General features: G+C 35.5%; 1 protein-coding gene across 1 annotated transcript; it reads right to left on the bottom strand.

Annotated features, from left to right (window-relative positions):
* Positions 1-2098: 2098 nt before the first annotated feature.
* LOC114272384 (uncharacterized) lies at positions 2099-3893 on the bottom strand. Its single transcript, XM_028214072.2, has 2 exons — positions 3216-3893; positions 2099-2632 (listed from the first exon to the last, which is right to left on the bottom strand). Exons 1-2 carry the CDS (start codon positions 3610-3612, stop codon positions 2436-2438), a joined length of 594 nt encoding a protein of 197 aa, XP_028069873.1. The 5' UTR covers positions 3613-3893; the 3' UTR covers positions 2099-2435.
* Between the last annotated feature and the right edge of the window lie 15946 nt (positions 3894-19839).

Below are 19839 nucleotides of genomic sequence, written 5' to 3'. Positions count from 1 at the left end.
CTAAGTTTTTTAGCCCAAGCTAAAATAGTCAAAAAGTCAAAAAGCGAACCAACTTCCCAAACCAACCCTTAATAATTTCTTAAGGTAGATATTCAGAACATATGTTAACAAAATTTTTAATAATTATATCTACAAAAATGTTTAAGAGCACAAAAAGTGAAACTCTAATGAGAGTTTTACTTATGGATCATGATTGAGACCCTCTCCAATCACCACCCCTACTATTCCATACACACGTGGCGGGTAGTGATTGAAGAAGAAGGGGAAAAAAAAGAAAAACTGACCAATCATGTTGAGAGGGGGTCAAGTGAGTGGGGAAAAAGGAGGTCTGGAGCATTATTGTTTACTTATATAGCAGTGGATCCCACTTACAAATAATTTAATGTATATATATATATATTTTTTAATTTCATGCCACATCATTAATATTATTATTAGAGTTTCAAATTTAAAGTTATGAATTATTAGTCTTATAATTGTTTATTCTTGAATAGTTATTGCACTTGTCAATGATAACGATGACATGCAACTCAAATTGGCCGGTAACTCAAAAAACGAACCCACATCCACGATGATGAAATCGGTTCAATTTACGAATTACTCAATTATAAGATGCACCTCTATCAACTAATTTTATATGGGGTGTTTTTTTGATAAATTTTTTTTTAAGAGTTTTATTTCATTAAATTTATATATTTTTTTAATTATTTTATTATATCTTATTTGAAATAAGAAAATTAAAACACTCTCAATCTCTTTTGCTTTTATTAATGTCAATATTTAATATTGATTGTCATTATATTTTGATAATTCTCATGCATCAGGATGTTGACTGTCATTATATTCATATTAATTTGAAATAAATTTTTATCAATTTATTGTCAATTACATTATGTGAATATTCACATCATGTAATTAAAATATATATTCACATAATTATATTCACGTTAATTTGAAATGAATTTTTATCATTGTGTTGTCAATTACATGATGTGAATATTCATATCAAAACATACGAATGTGAATGTTCACATCATTACATCAGATGAGAGAGAATGTTCACATGTTGTGAGCGTTCACATCATTACATATTGTAAGTAACAATATGTTGTCAATTAAAAATATAATAAACGTTATTTTTAATATGTTGTTAATTAAAAATAAAAAGGTTCACATGTTGTGAACGTTCACATCATTACATTAGATGAGAGAGAATTTTTTGAAAAGGTATTGTGAATGTTAACACTAGATAAGAGAGAATGTTCATAGTATTTTTAATGTATTGTCAATTAAAAATATATTCACATCATATGAGAGAACATGTTCACATTATTTTTAATGTATTGCCAATTAAAAATATATTCACATTATGAAAGAACATGTTCACATTTTTTTTAATGTGTTGCCAATTAAAAATATATTCACATTATATAATAATATAAAATAATATCAATAGTATTTAATTTATGTATAAAATTTCATATGCATTGGCCGTTTCCCTTCTCTCTTCTCCCCAAACATTAAATATCAATATTAAATATAAAGACATAAAAATCTAAAAAAAATAATATAAATCAAGAAAAATGACTTTCTATGAAATAAAAGTATAAATACATAGGATTAAGTGAGTTAAAAAAATTCTTCATAAACTTTTAAAGTTAGAATACTTCTAAATATGATTTATTAATAAAAATCCCATTTTATATCCTACATTTCAAGAATAATAAAGTTCATAAATTTAACATTTCACAATTAACTTATCTTATGATAATCAAACAAATAAATACCTATTTATCTTCATCTTATTTTCCTAAGTCAATCAAACAAAAGAGCACAAAATTTTAAGGTTGATTCGAGATGTTCTAAAAAAATACACTTTTTAATTTATTGACTTATATAGGTTGAATTTAGGTTAAGTTTGATGTAATATGTTAAAGAGATGATGTGATTTAAATAAGATGATATGACTTAAATAGAATAGTAACTTTTTGACTTTTTGTATTATTTAATTCATACTAAACCAACCCTTAATTTCAGCTAATATCTTTTTTGTTCCCCCTATCCTCTCCACAAATCAGCATCCAAAACACTGTAAATATATTTCATAAAATGTCCTATTCCCAATTAATGCAGCATAGCTGGAGATACATATACATATATACAGAGGGATGAATGTCCCCACCACACTAAAAATTCAAAGATTACATCCTCTTCCCCATCTCCATGAATTCTGCAAGTTGCAAGCCCAGTAATAGGACACTAGATATTATCATCATGTTCTTCATCCTACCCAACTTTTAACTAATTATACAAGTCTAATTTCAAACCTTAGTTTTCACAAGGCTTTGACAGAGCTAAATGAACCCACACAAATAAAAAAAATAAAAAATAAAAACATAATTGTAAAGAAAACTGCAAAATGGCTAAAAATGAATTCAGAAGAACTTGAGCCAAGGAAGCCCAATCTTGGTTGCTTTCTCGGCTTGTTTAGAACACGAAGTGGACGATGTGGCCACGCCACATTCAACGCTACCGCTGCTGCCGCTGCTGCTACTGCCACCGCCACCGCTTGTTGGACAGAGGAAGAAATTTCTCGATCCCAACTCCATGAGCCTCTCATCCCGGTCTAAACCTGGCTCACACAAAAACAAAACGCCCCATCAATCATTACCTTATACGTGATCTAATCATTTAATATGCATTTTTCGGCTCGAAATTCGAAGTGATCAGAGCGAATGGAATCATACCAGAGAAATCAAAACAGGTTAGGGAAACACCATTAGGTGGCCTTTTGTGAAGTCAGTAATCCACTCCTCACATTATAACTCTTCATATTATAATCCATTTTATTTTTTTACAAAAAGTTAATTATAATTAATTTTTAATTAAAAAAAATTAATTATAACCATCTTCTCAAAATAGTCCTAGCCCTTTCACTCAGTGAATCCATTAAAATTAAAAAATTAAAATAATCATACTTCCAAAATTATATATTTCAATTATATTTATTTTAAAAAATAGATGATAAATATAATTTTAAAAATGATTATTTATTTTTTTAAATAAAATAAATATAATTTAAATATATAATAGTGATTTTCTCAATCGGAACAAATCACAGCGATTGTTGAAAGCTAGAAAGTGAATCAATCGAATGACCAATGTTAACTTGAGCTTGAGAGAGAGAGAGAGAGAGAGAGAGAGAGAAGGCTTACTTTCTAAGCTAAACTGCGAATAATGGAGGCCATAACTGGAGGAATCGGTGGAGGACAAGATCGGCCGTCTTCCTTCCTTCACATACTGCCGCATCGCCGCCGCAATCAAATCACCGACGGTCGATTCCGGCGACATGATCACCTGCACAGCCCCAAGGCTCCGCTGAATCGTCACGTTCAGCAACAACTTCGTCAGCTTCAACGGCCGTCCCTCCGCCACAACACCACCGCCGACTACACTCTTACTAACCAGCAACTCCGGCACCGTCCTCGGCCTTATAAGTTGCTCTCCCATGGCCCCTCCACTTCGGCCGTGAAACGACGACGCTTTCTCCGCCAGCTTCCCCTTCCTGTTCTTCTCCTCTTGTCCCCTCCGGTGACTCTTCGAGTTCGGCATCGTGTATATATATATATATATATATGAATCTATATGTGTATATGTAGAAGGAATTGGATTGAGAGAACTACCTCAAGCGGCGGTAGCGGAAGAACCTGAGGCGAGGGAAGCCGAGAGCGGGGGAGGAGCGGAGGCTCTCAGGTTCCCGATCTCCGGCAGCTATCATAACCCGTGGGGTAGAATCGTAATTATTCGGGACAGCGAAGGGCAAATAATATTCAAGGGTAGTGAAACCAGGACGAAGAGAACGAGAAATTATTGATAGACGCCCTCGTATTTATAAAGAAGGAGGGTTTGGGGGATGTATTTTGGCATCGACGGGTGACCGGTTAAGCCTGTTTTGGAGAGAGAACATGTGTTGGCAGTTGGGTGAGTGGGCACACATGGCATGGCTCAGCCTTTTGTAAATAATTATAACTGGGTTTTGTCATTTACAGTTAACTTTTTTCCTACTATATTTAGGTCTAATTAATTAGGATAAATTATTTTGATATAATTATATTAATTTTTTTTAAAAAAATTAATTGATATAATACTTAGACTTTTTTATTAATGATTTGTTAATACTATAAATTTTTTTATTAAAATATTTATTTGTTTTAGTATCTACCCAACATTTTTATTAAATTTGATTGTTTTAACTATTAGGAAGATTTATATAATTATGTTAATATTATAAAATTAATTATATATAATTTAAAAAATGTGAGTGTAGTTTACCTAATTAATGAATAGACTGTTTTAACTTGTATAGTTGTATTTACCGTGCATCTTTCTTTCTCCGCAGATCCACCCATATCCAACAAAGATAAATGGTAATTGTCCATAAGAGTGTTTTTTTTTAAATAGTGAAAGAGATTTTTAAAAAAATATATGAAATTACAAAAGTATTTTTTTTAATTATTATTATTTTTTGTATTCCAAGAACACATATTAGCTCAATAAAAAATAATTTTTTTAAAAAAACGACGACATTTATCTACAATTTTGAAATAAATTATATCACTTATGAAAATTTTAAAATAATACAATAGACTTAGGGGTTGTTTGGGGTGTCCTAAATAAGTGCATTTTTTATTTTTTTGAACTAAAAAATTGAGGTTGAAAATATTGATGTTTGGGTTAACTTTTTGACTTTTTACGAAAAAATATGTAATAAAAAATTGTAAAAATTGATTTATAGGGAAAAATTCGAATTGGTAATTGTGTAGCCGTAATTGTTGACTTTTGGTGAATAGTGTTAACTTTTTAACTTTTTGAGTAACTTTTTGACTTTTTAACTTTTTTACAAGTTCCCAAACTTGGCCTAAGTTTTATATAATTATATTGACATTTCTTAGCAAAGTTAAAGTTATCAGAACTAACAAAAATGGCCTAAAAACATAAGGATAAATAACAAAAATTATATCTTTCAGTATAAAAGAAATGACAATATCATGTGTGGGGACATAATTTTTGAATGACAACACGTGGCCGAGGTGTCACCAAAGTGCCAGCCGAGGTGCCATGTGTCCTGATCATGACGCCGAGATCATCTCTGCTAGGCTGAGGTTATCTGCGAAGATACCGGAATCCGAGATAAGCAGATAAGGGACAAGAGTCCTAGAATGAGAGAAGACTTCAGTTTGGGTAAAGATAAGACACTTAGAGAGTTTATCACAATCCTCTTGGGAGTCCAAGATTAACAGTAATCCTAAGTCCATTGAAGTTAGGCTTCTATTGAGACTAGGTTTGTGTTGGCTATAAAAGAGAGACACCCTCATGGGTCTAAGATATGTTTTTTATGTTCTGAATAGTGAGTTAAGCACTTTTGCTATCTTTGAGAGATGACTGACTTGATCGTCGGAGTGCCCCCGGGTGGACGAACCACCGCCAGAATCTCTTCTTTTTGTGACCGGTTGTTCGGGCTTAATCTATTCTACCAGTGTTCTCCAGCTGAGTGCTTGATTGGCAGTGTAGTCGGAAATTGACACACACAATTTGGCACCGTCTGTGGGAAAGAAAGGAGAATAGATGGCCAAGGACGGACAGAAAGAGAAGGTTGGGGACGACACCCCTATTGAGAGTAGGAAACATATTGACCTTGACGTCGAAGAATACAACTGCAACGAAGAGACTCGTGACAAGAATCACGGAGAAAAGGACGTCGGCCAGGAGGGCGGCGTGCTGAAGAAATCGGACCAGAGCGGGTATTATAACGAGGACGACCTCCAGGTATGGAAAGATAGATGCCTGCGGAGGGACGACGAGATGAAGGTAATGGCGGACAAATTGGCAAACCTACAAACGGTCGTCAATTTCATAATGCAAAACAACGTCATGTAGCTACCGTTGCTGCTACAAGATACGCCGATTCCAGCGGCCAAGAAAGGTGCTCAGAAAGGGAGGCAGAAAACGGTTCCTGTAGTCCCTCAGCATGGCGGGACCAAGGGACATTCTCACCGACCTTCGCGAGAGGTCGGGCATGGATAATCCCAGAAGACACGTCGAACAAAAGAAACCTGCACCAAAGAACATCGGGATGTTCAGGGGAAGGAACTCTGTTTCAACATGACAATGGAAAGAGGTCCAAAAGGACTCACAATGACACTAGAAGTAGTGCACCAAAGAGAACTGGAGAATAATGCTTGGGAGTTAGAATTTACAAGCTAAGGTTGGTTTAACACTTGTTGAAATTTTAAGAAAAATTTACAAGTTGAAGTTAAACTGAGATCATGTTTAACACTTGTTGAAATTTTAAGAAAAATTTACAAGTTGAAGTAAACTGAGGACATGTTTAACACTTGTTGAAATTTTAAAAATTTACAAGTTGAAATTAAACCGAGGTCATTTTTAACACTTGTTGAAATTTTAAGAAAAATTTACAAGTTGAAATTAAACCGAGGACATGTTTAACATTTGTTGAAATTTTAAAAATTTACAAGTTGAAGTTAAACCGAGGTCATATTTAATACTTGTTGAAATTTTAAAAAAATTTACAAGTTAAAGTTAAACCGAGTACATGTTTAACACTTATTGAAATTTTAAAAATTTACAAGTTGAAGTTAAACCGATGTCATATTTAACACTTGTTGAAATTTTAAGAAAAATTTGCCAGTTGAAGTTAAACCGAGGTCATATTTAACACTTGTTGAAATTTTAAAAAAAATTTACAAACTGAAATTAAACTGGGGTCATGATTAAAGGAATGAATGATATAGGTTCCATCACCTTAGGATGCCGAGGTAATAGAACCTAGGGGGCAGTTGTGGGGACATAATTTTTGAATGGCAACACGTGGCCGATGTGTCACCGAAATGCCGGCCGAGGTGTCACCGAAGTGCCAGCCGAGGTGCCACGTGTCCTGGTCATGACGCCGAGATCATCTTGGCTAGGCCGAGGTTATCTGCGAAGATACCGGAATCCGAGATAAGCGGATAAGGGACAAGAGTCCTAGAATGAGAGAGGACTTCAGTTTGGGTAAAGATAAGACTCTTAGAGAGTTTATCCTAATTCTCTTGAGAGTCCAAGATTAGCAGTGATCCTAAGTCCATTGAAGCTAGGCTTCTATTGGGACTAGGTTTGTGTTAGTTATAAAAGAGAGGCACTCTCATAGGTCTAAGGTATGCTTTTTATATTCTGAATAGTGAATTAAGCACTTTTGCTATATTTGAGAGATAATTGACTTGATTGTCGGAGTGCCCCTGGGTAGACGAACCACCGCCGGAATCTCTTTTTTTTGTGACAGGTCGTTCGGGCTTAATCTATTCTGCCAATGTTCTCCAGCTAAGTGTTTGATTGACAATGTGGTCGGAAATTGAAACGCATCATGTTTTTATTCATAGACTCATGAATTATTGATGAAAAAGCCTAAGTGTTTTTTGAAATAAAATCTTAATTCAACTAAACATGATTATGCTAAACTTTTGAATTTCAATGTATTTTCCCAAAGCTTTAAGGGAGGTTAGTATGATTTACTCTAAAATTTCTTTTCACAAATCTAATTGAAAAAAATCTAGAAATATAGATATCAAGTCTAAATATATATATATATATATATATATATCAATTACTTCTATGCATCTCACCTTTTTATGAATCCTACACATATTTAAGAATGTTGTGTTTGTGATTAATTTTAATATTGGTAGAAGAACTTCAACAGATTTCAAGCCTTCGCATAATTTTAAGAGTGCATTTGGATTAAAGATTTAGGGAGAGATTTATGAAGATAAATAAAACAGAAAGAAAAAAATAAATAAAATATGAATTAAACTTTATTTATATTTATATTTTTTTTCCCTCTTAAATCGTTGCTCAAACCTTCAATATAAACATGGTGTAATTTATTTTTCAAAAAGCCATTTGGATCAATGGTCAGGGTTATATGCTGCAAAATAATTCCATAATATATTTTAATAATTAATGCATTAATCAAATGTTAATTCCCTTGAGACATTTAATTGCATAGGGTAAAAGAATTTTTTCAAAATATATAAAGGAGGAAAAATATTGTAAAATTAGCGAAATATGTTATGTTCCCTTCATTTTTTAATCCTTGTTTAATATTTCATAGACATATATTTTAAAAAAAACATTTAATTAAATTCAGCACTGACCGGATTTCGAACTAAATTAATCTCACTGTTTGGCACAATTACCTGATTTTTTTGTCTTGACATTGTATTTTAATAACTATCTATAAGGAAAATTGTTTTACTTCCAAAGATAATATAAAATATTGTGAATTGACGATTAGCATGAGTGCGACCTCATGGTAGTCTTTGGCCACCGGTTACTACCGGTACATGTAGCTTAAGTATGTTCGTTTTTTTATTATTATTTTTTTTTTCAACAATGTTAGATGATTCAAAAAATTATAGTTTGGATGGCCCGAAATATTCAAAATGAAGTTATTTAGTTTATAAAACGACGTCGTTTTGACACATTCGAGTTACAAAAATTCAGACCACCAAACATTTTTTTTTTGAATAATTAAGATCTATTTTAAAAAGTAAATTAGAATTTGATTTATTTATTTATTTTAAGTATATAAAAAAGCAAAAATATTTTAGACCACTAATTAGTAGTGGCTCTAATGATGTGGCAGTGGGTCCCACCCACTGCCACATGTGTTTTGTACCTTGTTTTTTTTTTCTTTTTTTTTTCAGTTGCCACCTCACTAATGATGGTATTAATGATGATAAATTGGTGGTCTATAACATTCCTCATAAAAAAAGTATAGACGTGATATACTTAAAAAAATAAAAAAACTAAAAAACTCTTAACTTTCAAAATAGGCCTAAAGTATGTCCCTCTTGTCTTCTTGTTAACGCGCTCAACTATTAAACAAACATTACGGTGTTATTTGGGACTAATTATATAAGTGCACTTTTGACTTTTTTAACTAATAAGCAGAGAAAAAAAATGATTATTTAGAATTAATTAATTATTTTTTGACTTTTTTATGAAAAAATATGTATTAAAATATTATATAAAATACCAAAATTATCTTCCTACCCTTTTGAGTAGAGACATGCTTTTCGTGCATGTCAGTGAAGTTGTCAAACTCGAGACAGTGCACTGAGCTACAATTCGTGGTTGTTTAGCGTGGTTGTAGCAGAGCTTCGATAGTCAACAGTGTGAAGGTGAGGGACTGTCGGCGGCTTCAATTCATGGTTGTTTAGCTTCTGTTTGGAAAAGGACGACTTTGGTAATGAGCTACAATTCGTGGTTGTTTAGCGTGGTTGTAGCAGAGCTTCGATAGTCAACAGTGTGAGGGTGAGGGATTGTCGGCGGCTTCAATTCATGGTTGTTTAGCTTCTGTTTGGAAAAGGACGACTTTGGTAATGCTGTAAGGCGGAGGTTGTGGCGGAGGTTGTGGCGGAGCTTTGGCAATCGACGGTATGAGGGTGAGAGACTATCAACGGCTTGACGAAGGAGTGTTTACGCGTGTATTTGGAAAAGGAGAGGAGATGTTGAGGTGAGACCCTCTATAAACCCTAGCATTCCTTTAATAATTGTATTCTCAGATTAAGGGACAAAAGCAAGGGAAAAATTATCTTTTTGCCCTCTGAATATTCAGCCCCAGATTTCCACCCAAACATTGTGAATAGTATAAACTTTTTTATTTTTTTAGTGACTTTTTATCTTTTTGTCTTTTTTAAGTGATGCCAAACAAGGGCTAATAGGTCTGATTTGACATACAATTAAAAGTGTTGTTTATTTTTTAATTTTAGTATTTTTTTAATTATGTAAAAAAAAATTCAAGTCGTTTGGGAATAGAGTACTCTAATAAATTTTTAATTTTTAACGAAAAGATGTACAGAAAAATAGAGGAAGTGATATGAAAACTTATAATATTTTTTTAACTTTTTAATTAAAATATGTAATTACCAAATAAGCCCTTAATGTGGACCAATTTAAAAATTAAAATCATAAATCATGAAAAGTTCACCAAAAACAAAACCAAAAAAGCCAATTATTTTATTCTTTTTTTTTCTTGTCTTAGTAGCCTTTTTTCAATTTAAAAAAACCTTAACAAATTGGTCCTAAACTCTACCTAAGGTAGTAAGGTCCCTAGGTTACGTTCGGTAAAGTTTTGTAAATATAATTTAAGAGTATAAGTTATATTTTGAGTTTGTGAGTTTTAAAATTATGATTTTAGTGTGAAAATTTTGTTTGTGAAAAATTTGTTTGTTGAAGAGTTTTGAAAATAATTTTGAATTGAGTGGGGAATTTTTGATGTGACATATGATGTTTGATACAAAAACTTACAATTCATAACCAAACATACGACTCAAAATTCTATTAAAACACATAAAAAAAATTTAAAAATTCAAAAATATTTTTTTTGAATATATAAAAATTAACATATGTAAATTGTAAAAATAAATAATAATAATAATAATTTTGCACTGTTTTGGTCAACCGGTGGAACGACCGGTTAGGTGAAATTTGAAAAAAAAAAAATTGAAAACCGCGCCTGAGATAGAGTGTTTCGTGCAGAGTTTTTGAAACGTGATTTCAGAACTCTAACCAAACATCATACTTGAATGAATGTGTAGAATCATGGTTTGAAAACACAACCAAACAGAGATGTTTCTCACGAGTGTTCATGTGACAATCTACCACCATTATAAAAAAGTATGAAAAGTCTGTCATATTTTTTATTTTTTAAAATTTTAATCTTACTCTTTTAAATTTATTATATTTTTAAAAGTTGTGAAAAGTTCTATGTAAATTAACTATTTCTTTATTTTTTGGAGTTGAATACTCAAAAATTATATATCTACTTTCAAGAATCTTATATAAATATAAACAAACCGACTCCCTTCTTGTCCAAAAAAAAAAAAAAAAGAGTCGTCTAATGATTAAAGAATAAAAAATTATTACTCTTTCTTATTTTATGTGTTTGCTTCTATTAGGGCTAAGCAAGAAATTCGTATAATCCGCAGTCCGATTCGATCCAGTCCATTCCGGTTAGGTTTGGATTGGTTTTTTGAATCCATGGTTCGGTTCCAGATTGAAAATTTAAAAATTCGTAAGCCATGGATCAGTTCCGGATTGAACTTCATGGTTTCAGATTGAAACCAATCCGGACCATATACAAATAATCTATATTTAAACTATAGTCTATGTTTCTTGCTCTTCTTCTAATAAATTTAAAACTCCATAGATTTCTCACATTTTCTTTTTAAAATTTTTAGTTTTGCTAAAGTGTTTTTTTTTCCCTAATTATGATGCTCGGCCATGAATCAGGTTGTTTATCAAGTTGTTTCCCGAACTTGAATCCCCATAGTTTTCGTTAAAGGGAGTTTTCCGACTATGGAGCTTTCAGCCATGGGAGGTGTGTTGGTGTTGTCTTGGAAATGAAGAGTGCAACATTGGGTGAAGTTGTTTTGGGAGTGCAGCATTTGGGAATTTGTTTTGGTTAGTGTGGGTTGTTTTGTGGGTTTTAATTATTTTATTTTTAAAGTTAAGTGTGGTAGCTTTTGGTGGAAAATAATAGTATGCGTTGGTGGAAAAAAAAAAAAAAAAATTGATTTGGGTTTAATTATGTTTATGTTTTTATGAAATTACAGTGTTCTATATATATATATATATATATTTTGTTATTTAATTATGTGAATCTGTGGTCCTAAACCAATTCAATCCATGTTTAAACGAATTGGTTCGGATTGGTATACGATTTAAACGGATTGGATTAGTTCCAATTTTTCAGAAACCGTAAATAACGGATTGGTCTTGATTTTACCTTAATTTGGACCAATCCGAACCATGCTCACCCCTAACTTCTATACTGATATATATATAATATTTATAATTGTCCATCATTGATCAAATCACTGTGAATAATCTGATATTTAATAATGTAAATAAAATTAAAAAGTAAAATATTGGTAAAAAAATTATAAATTCAAACATGTACTATTTTTTATTTTTATTTTTATTTTTATTATTATTATTATTATTATTATTATTATTATTATTATTATTAATAAAAAAATCGAAAAGAATACGCAACAAATTATTTTCTAATATATTTAGATTAAGTGAATCTAAATCTAAAAGTAAAATTTTTAAAATTTTTTTTTATTAAATTAAGTAAACTAAGAAGAAAATAAAAAAATATATATTAAAAGACAGTGTCAAAGACAAAAAAAAACATAAAAATGGAAAAAATCAAGGAATATTTATCAATAATCCCATCTCAGAAACAAGTATTCTAATTAATTTTAAGTTTTTTTTATTGATCTGTTAAGTCCTATTAGTGAAGAGTTTTGTTTCGTGTGGTCTTATTTTCGATTTTGGTAGTGTATTGGTAGACGGCTATTCCCTTTTATTAATGTGATGGATATAATGTGACAGGTATTAATGTGACACTCCAACGTGGCGAGTATGATATGACACTCAAAAAAAATAAAAAATATTTTAGTGTACCTTTTATAAATATGATAACATGCGTATGATGTGATACTCTAAAAAAATTAAAAACTATTTAGTGTACTTTTTTAAAATGTAATATGAACACTCCAACGCAGCGGGTATGACGTGACACTCCAAAAAAATTAAAAATTTCTTAATATACTTTTCCTAAATATAACGATGTATCGGGTATGATGTGATAACTAAAAACTTCTTGGTGTATTTTTTTCAAATGTAACGACATGGTGGGTATGATGTCACAACTAAAAACTCCTTATTGTACTTTTTTCAAATATGATGACGTGGCGAGTATGGTGTGATACTCAAACAAATTAAAAACTCTTTAGTATACTTTTCCTAAATGTAACATGTGACACTCCAACATGACGGTTATGATGTAACACTAAAAAAAAAACTACATGTAATACTCTAAAAAAACTAAAACTCCTTAGTATATTTTTTTTCAAATGTGACAATGTAGCGCGTATGATGTGACACTCCAAAAAATTAAAAGTTCCTGTCTTTTTTTCAAATATAACATGTGATACTCTAACGTAACAAGTATGATGTAACACTCACAAAAAATTTAATGTGACACTCCAACGTAGCGGGTATAATGTGACACTAAAAAATTCTTTAGTATATTTTTTTTTCAAATGTGACACTCTATTGTGGCTGGCAAATGAGTCATTACACATCAAAAAAGACTAAATGGATCACAAAAAAAATATATGAGAATATATGAATCACAAATACAAAAGATGAGACTTATTAGTCAATCTCCTAAAATTCAAAACAAAAATTTTAAAAAATAAACCAAACCAAACCAAACCAAATACTATAAACTTTTCCTTTTTAAAATCTTTGTTCACTAATCTCTAATTTTACACAAATTATTCACAAATTTCTTTTAATTTTTATATGAATTTAATAATCTTATTAAAAAATGGTACATACACATAAAAATGTAACGCTAAACATTTACATTACGACCAACTATTTAATTATGAATAATTAATTTCTCATTGTTACCTGTATTATATTTTTACAAAAAATTTCACATATTACTTTTGTGATAATGCTATATTACTTATTACATATAATGCTATATTATGGTAATTTCACATATTTCACATATTACATACACATATTACTTATATATGTCAATGTTTACATATATAAATATAAAAAAAAATAAAGATCTAAATTTATATGTGTTACCGTATTTATATATTGTTAATCTGTAATGCTATATTATCATCGGATACTTTAATTTTCTAGTTATATTTGTTAGGAAAAAACTACAGAAATGTGTATTGTTCTACTATCAACTTATTTTCAATACATATATACATATATATCATACAAACAACAACAAACACTTTCAATAACAAATCAAAACTTTACAAAATATCTCCATCATGACAATAATTGAACTTTTTTTTCCCTCACAGAAAAAATCAAATTATTGAGGAAAAATAGATTTTGAAATTCATAACAATATGATATCGTCTTAAACTCTTACTCATCAAAATATTTTTATTATAATAAGTTCTAATGGTGAGTAAGAAGAAAATAAGAAGATGGTGAAACAAAAATTATTGAAGACCTATTACAACATACTCTCCAAGCAAAGTTAGACGAGCTGAAGCAGGAATATCCTATCTGTTGTGAAGCTTAAGAAAAATAATGTACCTCATACACACATTTTAGTCAAATTACAAGAAAAACTCAAATGATGCCCAAACATTATCGGAACAACTCAATAATGCAGAAAGTAAGAACATCAAATAAAAAGTTTTGATAAATTTTTGTCATATGTTAATTACTTACAGATGTAATAATAAATTATGTAACTTGACAGTTTTATGAAAGTGACCCTGCAAACGCTTATAAGTGTGGATCTATAAATATCATGAAAACAATTATGAAATTCCTATATCAATTGAAATACTAAGTTACAATATCATTCAATTTTTAAAAAAAAATTATTCCACATTTTCTACATAAATGAAAATATATTAATGACTAATGACAGATTTTTCATCATACAAGATATTTGTGGCACAAGAAACTAGACTCAACCACTCTTGATGTGTAAAAATATATTATATATTGATATTAATACATTTTTACACCAATAGTATGCAAATAATATGCAATAGTTGGTTCAATGAATCGGTATTATAAGATGAACTATTAAACAAAATTGTGTAATTATGCAATTAATTTCATACATTCAATTGTATTGCAGGTATGGATTATGAAAAATTGAAGTGGGAAGTTGATAGAAAAATATTTGTATAATACTATATATTTAAAGGACCTGCTTATTATTTATTATTTAAGATAAGATTGTGATCTCAACAATCTAACTATAAATTAATATTTATATTTATAAAAAATTTCATTTATCATTTAAATTCTTCAGCCGAGTATGTATTCAATACAGATCAATTTATCCATTTAAGTCTCCATACTTTGTATACATATCACATAACAATTTAAGAATACTCATAATTACAATAGTAACAGTTGTTGAACAATCATATGTCACGTGCAACGTATATGCCCGATGACTAATAAAAGTAAAAACACAATATGTAACGGCCCCAAAATGCGTGTCACAAGGATCGTTATGTAATTATGAATTAATAGGATTTAATTTGGAAACATTTGTTTGAATTGGGAAAATATCTGTTGGGGCTACGACTTCAGAACTGAAATTGACGACCTTAATGGGTTCAGAAACCGAAATTGAGTACATGGATATACTAATAGGAATTTATAGCATCATTTGAAAAGTTTAATTAAAAATTGATTTCACCTAATTCGTTAAGCTGTGTTTGGCTCATCATTTATACAATTATATGTGTATATATGAGATAAGACGGCGCCAATTGTGCGGGGAGCAAATATTTCGGCGTGCCCGTATTCCTTTCTTCCGAGCTCCGTCGATATCCGATCACCTGCGAGCAAATAACGATGAGCTACCCGGCGGTGTGTGGCCGGAAAAATCCTCCGACGGTCAAGTTAGCACACACCTTAGAGGGAATAGAGAGAAGGGAGAGAGTGTTTGAATGTAAGAAATCCTTACAGATATGTTCGTGTGTTGCGTATGGGGGGCGCAGGCATGCTTTTATACCTTCTGAGCCCCATATCCACTCCCAGTCATCTCCTGACACTTGGCTCTGCTATCCCATCTGTCAGCATAAACCATGCCCTTCACCACCTAACCTCAACTGCCTGACTTCGCAGCTGGAGCTCGGCAGCCGAGCTGCTCTTCCTCGGCCATGTCATGCTTCGTACTCATGCGCCTAGCCGGACAAACACGTGGATGACCGGGCTAGGCGGCATCTCGGCAAAGCCTAGCCCGGGCACCTCCTCTGGTTGGCCTTCCTGCCGGTCAGTCAACTATCTCGGCTGACCGCACCTTTCCGGGCGCCGGTCTCTCAGCCTGTCTGGCTTCGACCATCCTCGGACCGAGCATCCTGGTCTGACCGGTCACTTCCTGGCCGAGCAATTTCTGTACGGTCCAGGGTGGCACACACTCGGTCCATACTCTGCCCGGCCCAAGTTTTGGCAGCCCTTCTCTGGGCGAACAGTGGATCATCTCGGCCCAATGCACTGCTGGGCTCTCAACCTGATCGGTCGATATCTCGGCCCAACTCCAGATCATAAATCACCCTCTCAATTGCCCCTTAATTCCGTTCGCGAAAGCGTGACTGGGATTACTCACTTCGACCGAGATAACATTTCTCCGGTCGTCAAGTCGCCAAGCCTTCACCGAGCTAATCTGCTATCCCTCCCGGTTATGTTCCTCGGCTTACAGCCTTTTCATCGAAAGTAGCTCGGCTGGCTCTTCGTCTCTTCATCCCGTCGCTTCAATCCTGACGTAGCCATAAATGGGGACACGTGGCGAGCTCCCATTGGTCATCGAGAAGCCAACCCGCCGTTCTTGTCGGATTTTGAATTTTGGCGGCCTTTCACTCTTTACATACACACGGCCTCCCTACGCCATTCCTTCCTACTGCCTTTCTACTATCTGACGATCCAAAGCTCAAGTCCTCTCCTCTATCTCGACTGCCATTTCTCACTCTTGGAGGAACAGCCCCCATCCTCCAAAGGTAAGGTTTTCGATCCCCCTAGTTGCTATTTTCTTCCATATTACACACATTAGGGTACAAAAACATAGCTATTAGGGCATAAGTCGTAGAATCCGCATTAAACCTTCCACTGTTCTTGGTGTTCTTCGTCTTCCTGAAGAACACTGAAGAACTGGGGTGAACCGGGCTCTGGGCCTTCTTTTGATCCAAAAAACCGACCAAACCGGGCAAACAACATGTTTGTTTCAACCAAAGCGAAAACCGAGATAACAAAAGGACTCGGCCGTACAACCGGGCTAACATCTGGTCCGCTTGGGCGACCGGGCTCCTTAGATAGACAACCGAGGTGGTTTGGCACTCTTAATGACCGAGGTAAAAACCAGCACCTTTCGCGCGACCGCGCTGACGCTTAACACTTGCCATCCTTTTCCTGCAGAGTCCAAGGGGACCACTGTCATTCCTGAGGCTCTCAGGACCGGGCAACATCCAATACACAGAGCCAAACCCCTCAGCCGGGATACCCTAAGCCGGCCAAAAATGGGGAAATTCCGCTTCCTAGTGGATACTCCGGCTGCGCTGGCTACGTTCAGGGAGGAGTACGGCGTCCCGGCCGATGTCCACCTGCAGCTCGCAGAAGAGGAGACCACACCTTGGGGTAGGGAGGAGTGCCCCTTCACCGTGCTATCCATCGTTGAAGGGGGTCTTCGTTTCCCACTCAACCCTCTCATAACCGAGTTCCTCCGCCGCACCGGGCTGGCACCCACACAGGTGTCCACCAACACTTATAGAATAATCAACGGCGTTCACGAATTGAACCAACGGCTAGGCACCAACTTAGGCCTAGCCGAGATATTGAGGCAATACACAATGGGCCACACCGGTGACGGCCTAGCTTACTACTTGAAAATAAGACCGGGCAAGGAAAAAATCATAACCGGCACCCCGGATAAAGACATGCATGACGACGATTTTTTCTGGGTGTCCGGCAACTACGAAACAGCCGAGGTACCGGGCTGGTCTATAAACAAAAACTTCGGTTCTTCATGTAAGCAACTCACCTTGCTCGGTTGGTCTAACTCTTTACTCTGCATCTAACCGGTTTTCCTGTCTCCTTTGCAGCAATCCAAGCCTTACAAGCCAACTATCAATTCCCAAACGTTGAGGCAATTCGGGCCGTGCTCAGGTACCGTCACCGAGATTGCAACGAACTGCTCGGCTACACCCCGACTTACAGATATTCCGCTCCGCGCCGGAGCAGAGTAACTGACTTCCTCAGAGCTCCTTCGCCACCTCCAGATCCAACCCTACCCGACGTCCCGCTAATCCGGTTGACCGAGGAGCAAGAGATGGCAAAGCGCAGCAGAATCAAAAACCTTCTAACCGCTACCTCAGCCGAGATACCGAGCGTTGTAACCCGGTCGCCAGCCGCCGGCCAATCCAGCAGCGCGGTGGTCGCCCTTGCTTCCCCAGCTCCAGCTGCCGGGCAATCTGCCAGAGAAGCGTGCCGGGCTGGAAAAAGACCAAGGGCAGATCCCTCCGCCGAGCTCGTCGCCGAGCTGACAACCGAACATCCAGCCGAAACTCCTGCTCCTGTGCCCGCTTGGCGTCCTCAGCTGAAGCACCGGGGACAGGACATCCCGGCGACGGCTTCGATCAAGGCTGACAAAGAACATTTGCTCGCCTTCGATCTCTCCAAAGCATTTCTCCTACCGGGCGACGTGGTCGGCAGCGACCACGTCCCTGACACCCGGCTGGTGAAATCCTCAGTCAAGTCCATGGCCAGGGTAAGTCGGCGTTCTTCCGAAAATTTCACTAAGTGTTTGTTCGGTTTTCTTTCTGCTCGGTCTCCTTTCTGATCAACTTGTTTTTTGTGCAGGCCATTCAAAAACAACACTTGGTTTTGGAGCGCATCCACCGGCTTAGGCAGAAAGCCAACGACACTGCTAGCCAGGTTGAAAGCCTTCAAGCCGAGCTCGGCCGGGCTAAAGCTTCTCTCGAGATGGCCAACAATGATAACAACAGACTGCTCGGCCAGCTGGATGCAGCCGAGAAAAAACGAGATGAGCTCCAAGCCGAGGTGGACGCTCTGAAGAAGTCGAAGAAGAAGGCTTGCCGGGCTGCAAACACCGCTGGCTTCAACGAGGCCGAGGAGAGCTACAAAAAGCAGGTCTTCGCAACCCAAGACATCTACTTTAAGGCCGGTTGGAAGTCCGCCTGCGAACACCTCGGCCAAAGTTCTGACACCGACGTCTTTGCCAACCCTCCTCCAGCTTCTCTACCGGTCTACCTTGTGCCATATGCAAACGATGTTTTCAGTGCTTTACATGCTGAGGCCGAGGAGGGACTTGAAGATGGGGACGGGGAGACAGATTCTGAGGAAGAAAAGGCCGAGGTGCCTGAGCAGCCCGGCAACGATGAGCCCGGCGCCCAAGAAGCAAGCCATGCTATTGACCTTGATGCTGATGCTACCGAGGATGCGTTCACCAATCTTTCCCCCTAAGTTTAGGTTTCTTTTTCCTTGTTTTTGTATTTTTGCTTCCAACTCTCTTGATGTAACCGGGCTCTGTCCCCTCCGTTTGTAATGAATTTCTTATCAATGAAAATTCAAATTTTTGCAAGTGTATGCACGGTTGTAATCAGTTCTGTCTTCAGCAAAACATCTCAGTATAACTCATCGAACCGGAATACATAACACGGTCTAAGCACTTCAGCAGAACAAGACAAATTCATGAACCGCAGTAGCCACTTCGGTTGTAACTAAGTCGAACAAATCAACACTTCCAACCGGGGTACATCGTCTCGGTTGGGAATCCAAAGTTGGACAAAACGCCAACTCTTCCAACCGGAGTACACCATCTCGGTTGGGAATCCTAAGTTGGACAACACACCAACTCTTCCAACCGGAGTACACCATCTCGGTTGGGAATCCTAAGTTGGACAACACACCAACTCTTCCAACCGGAGTACACCATCTCGGTTGGGAATCCTAAGTCGGACAAAACACCAACTCTTCCAACCGGAGTACACCATCTCGGTTGGGAATCCTAAGTCGGACAAAACACCAACTCTTCCAACCGGAGTACACCATCTCGGTTGGGAATCCTAAGTTGGACAGAACACCAACTCTTCCAACCGGAGTACACCATCTCGGTTGGGAATCCTAAGTTGGACAAAACACCAACTCTTCCAACCGGAGTACACCATCTCGGTTGGG

This window comes from Camellia sinensis, chromosome 14 (assembly GCF_055761805.1).
Source record: "Camellia sinensis isolate YWXY chromosome 14, ASM5576180v1, whole genome shotgun sequence".
Taxonomy (NCBI): domain Eukaryota; kingdom Viridiplantae; phylum Streptophyta; class Magnoliopsida; order Ericales; family Theaceae; genus Camellia; species Camellia sinensis.
Note: the sequence above shows the minus strand (reverse complement) of the source record. Positions and strands in the feature narration are given on the sequence as shown.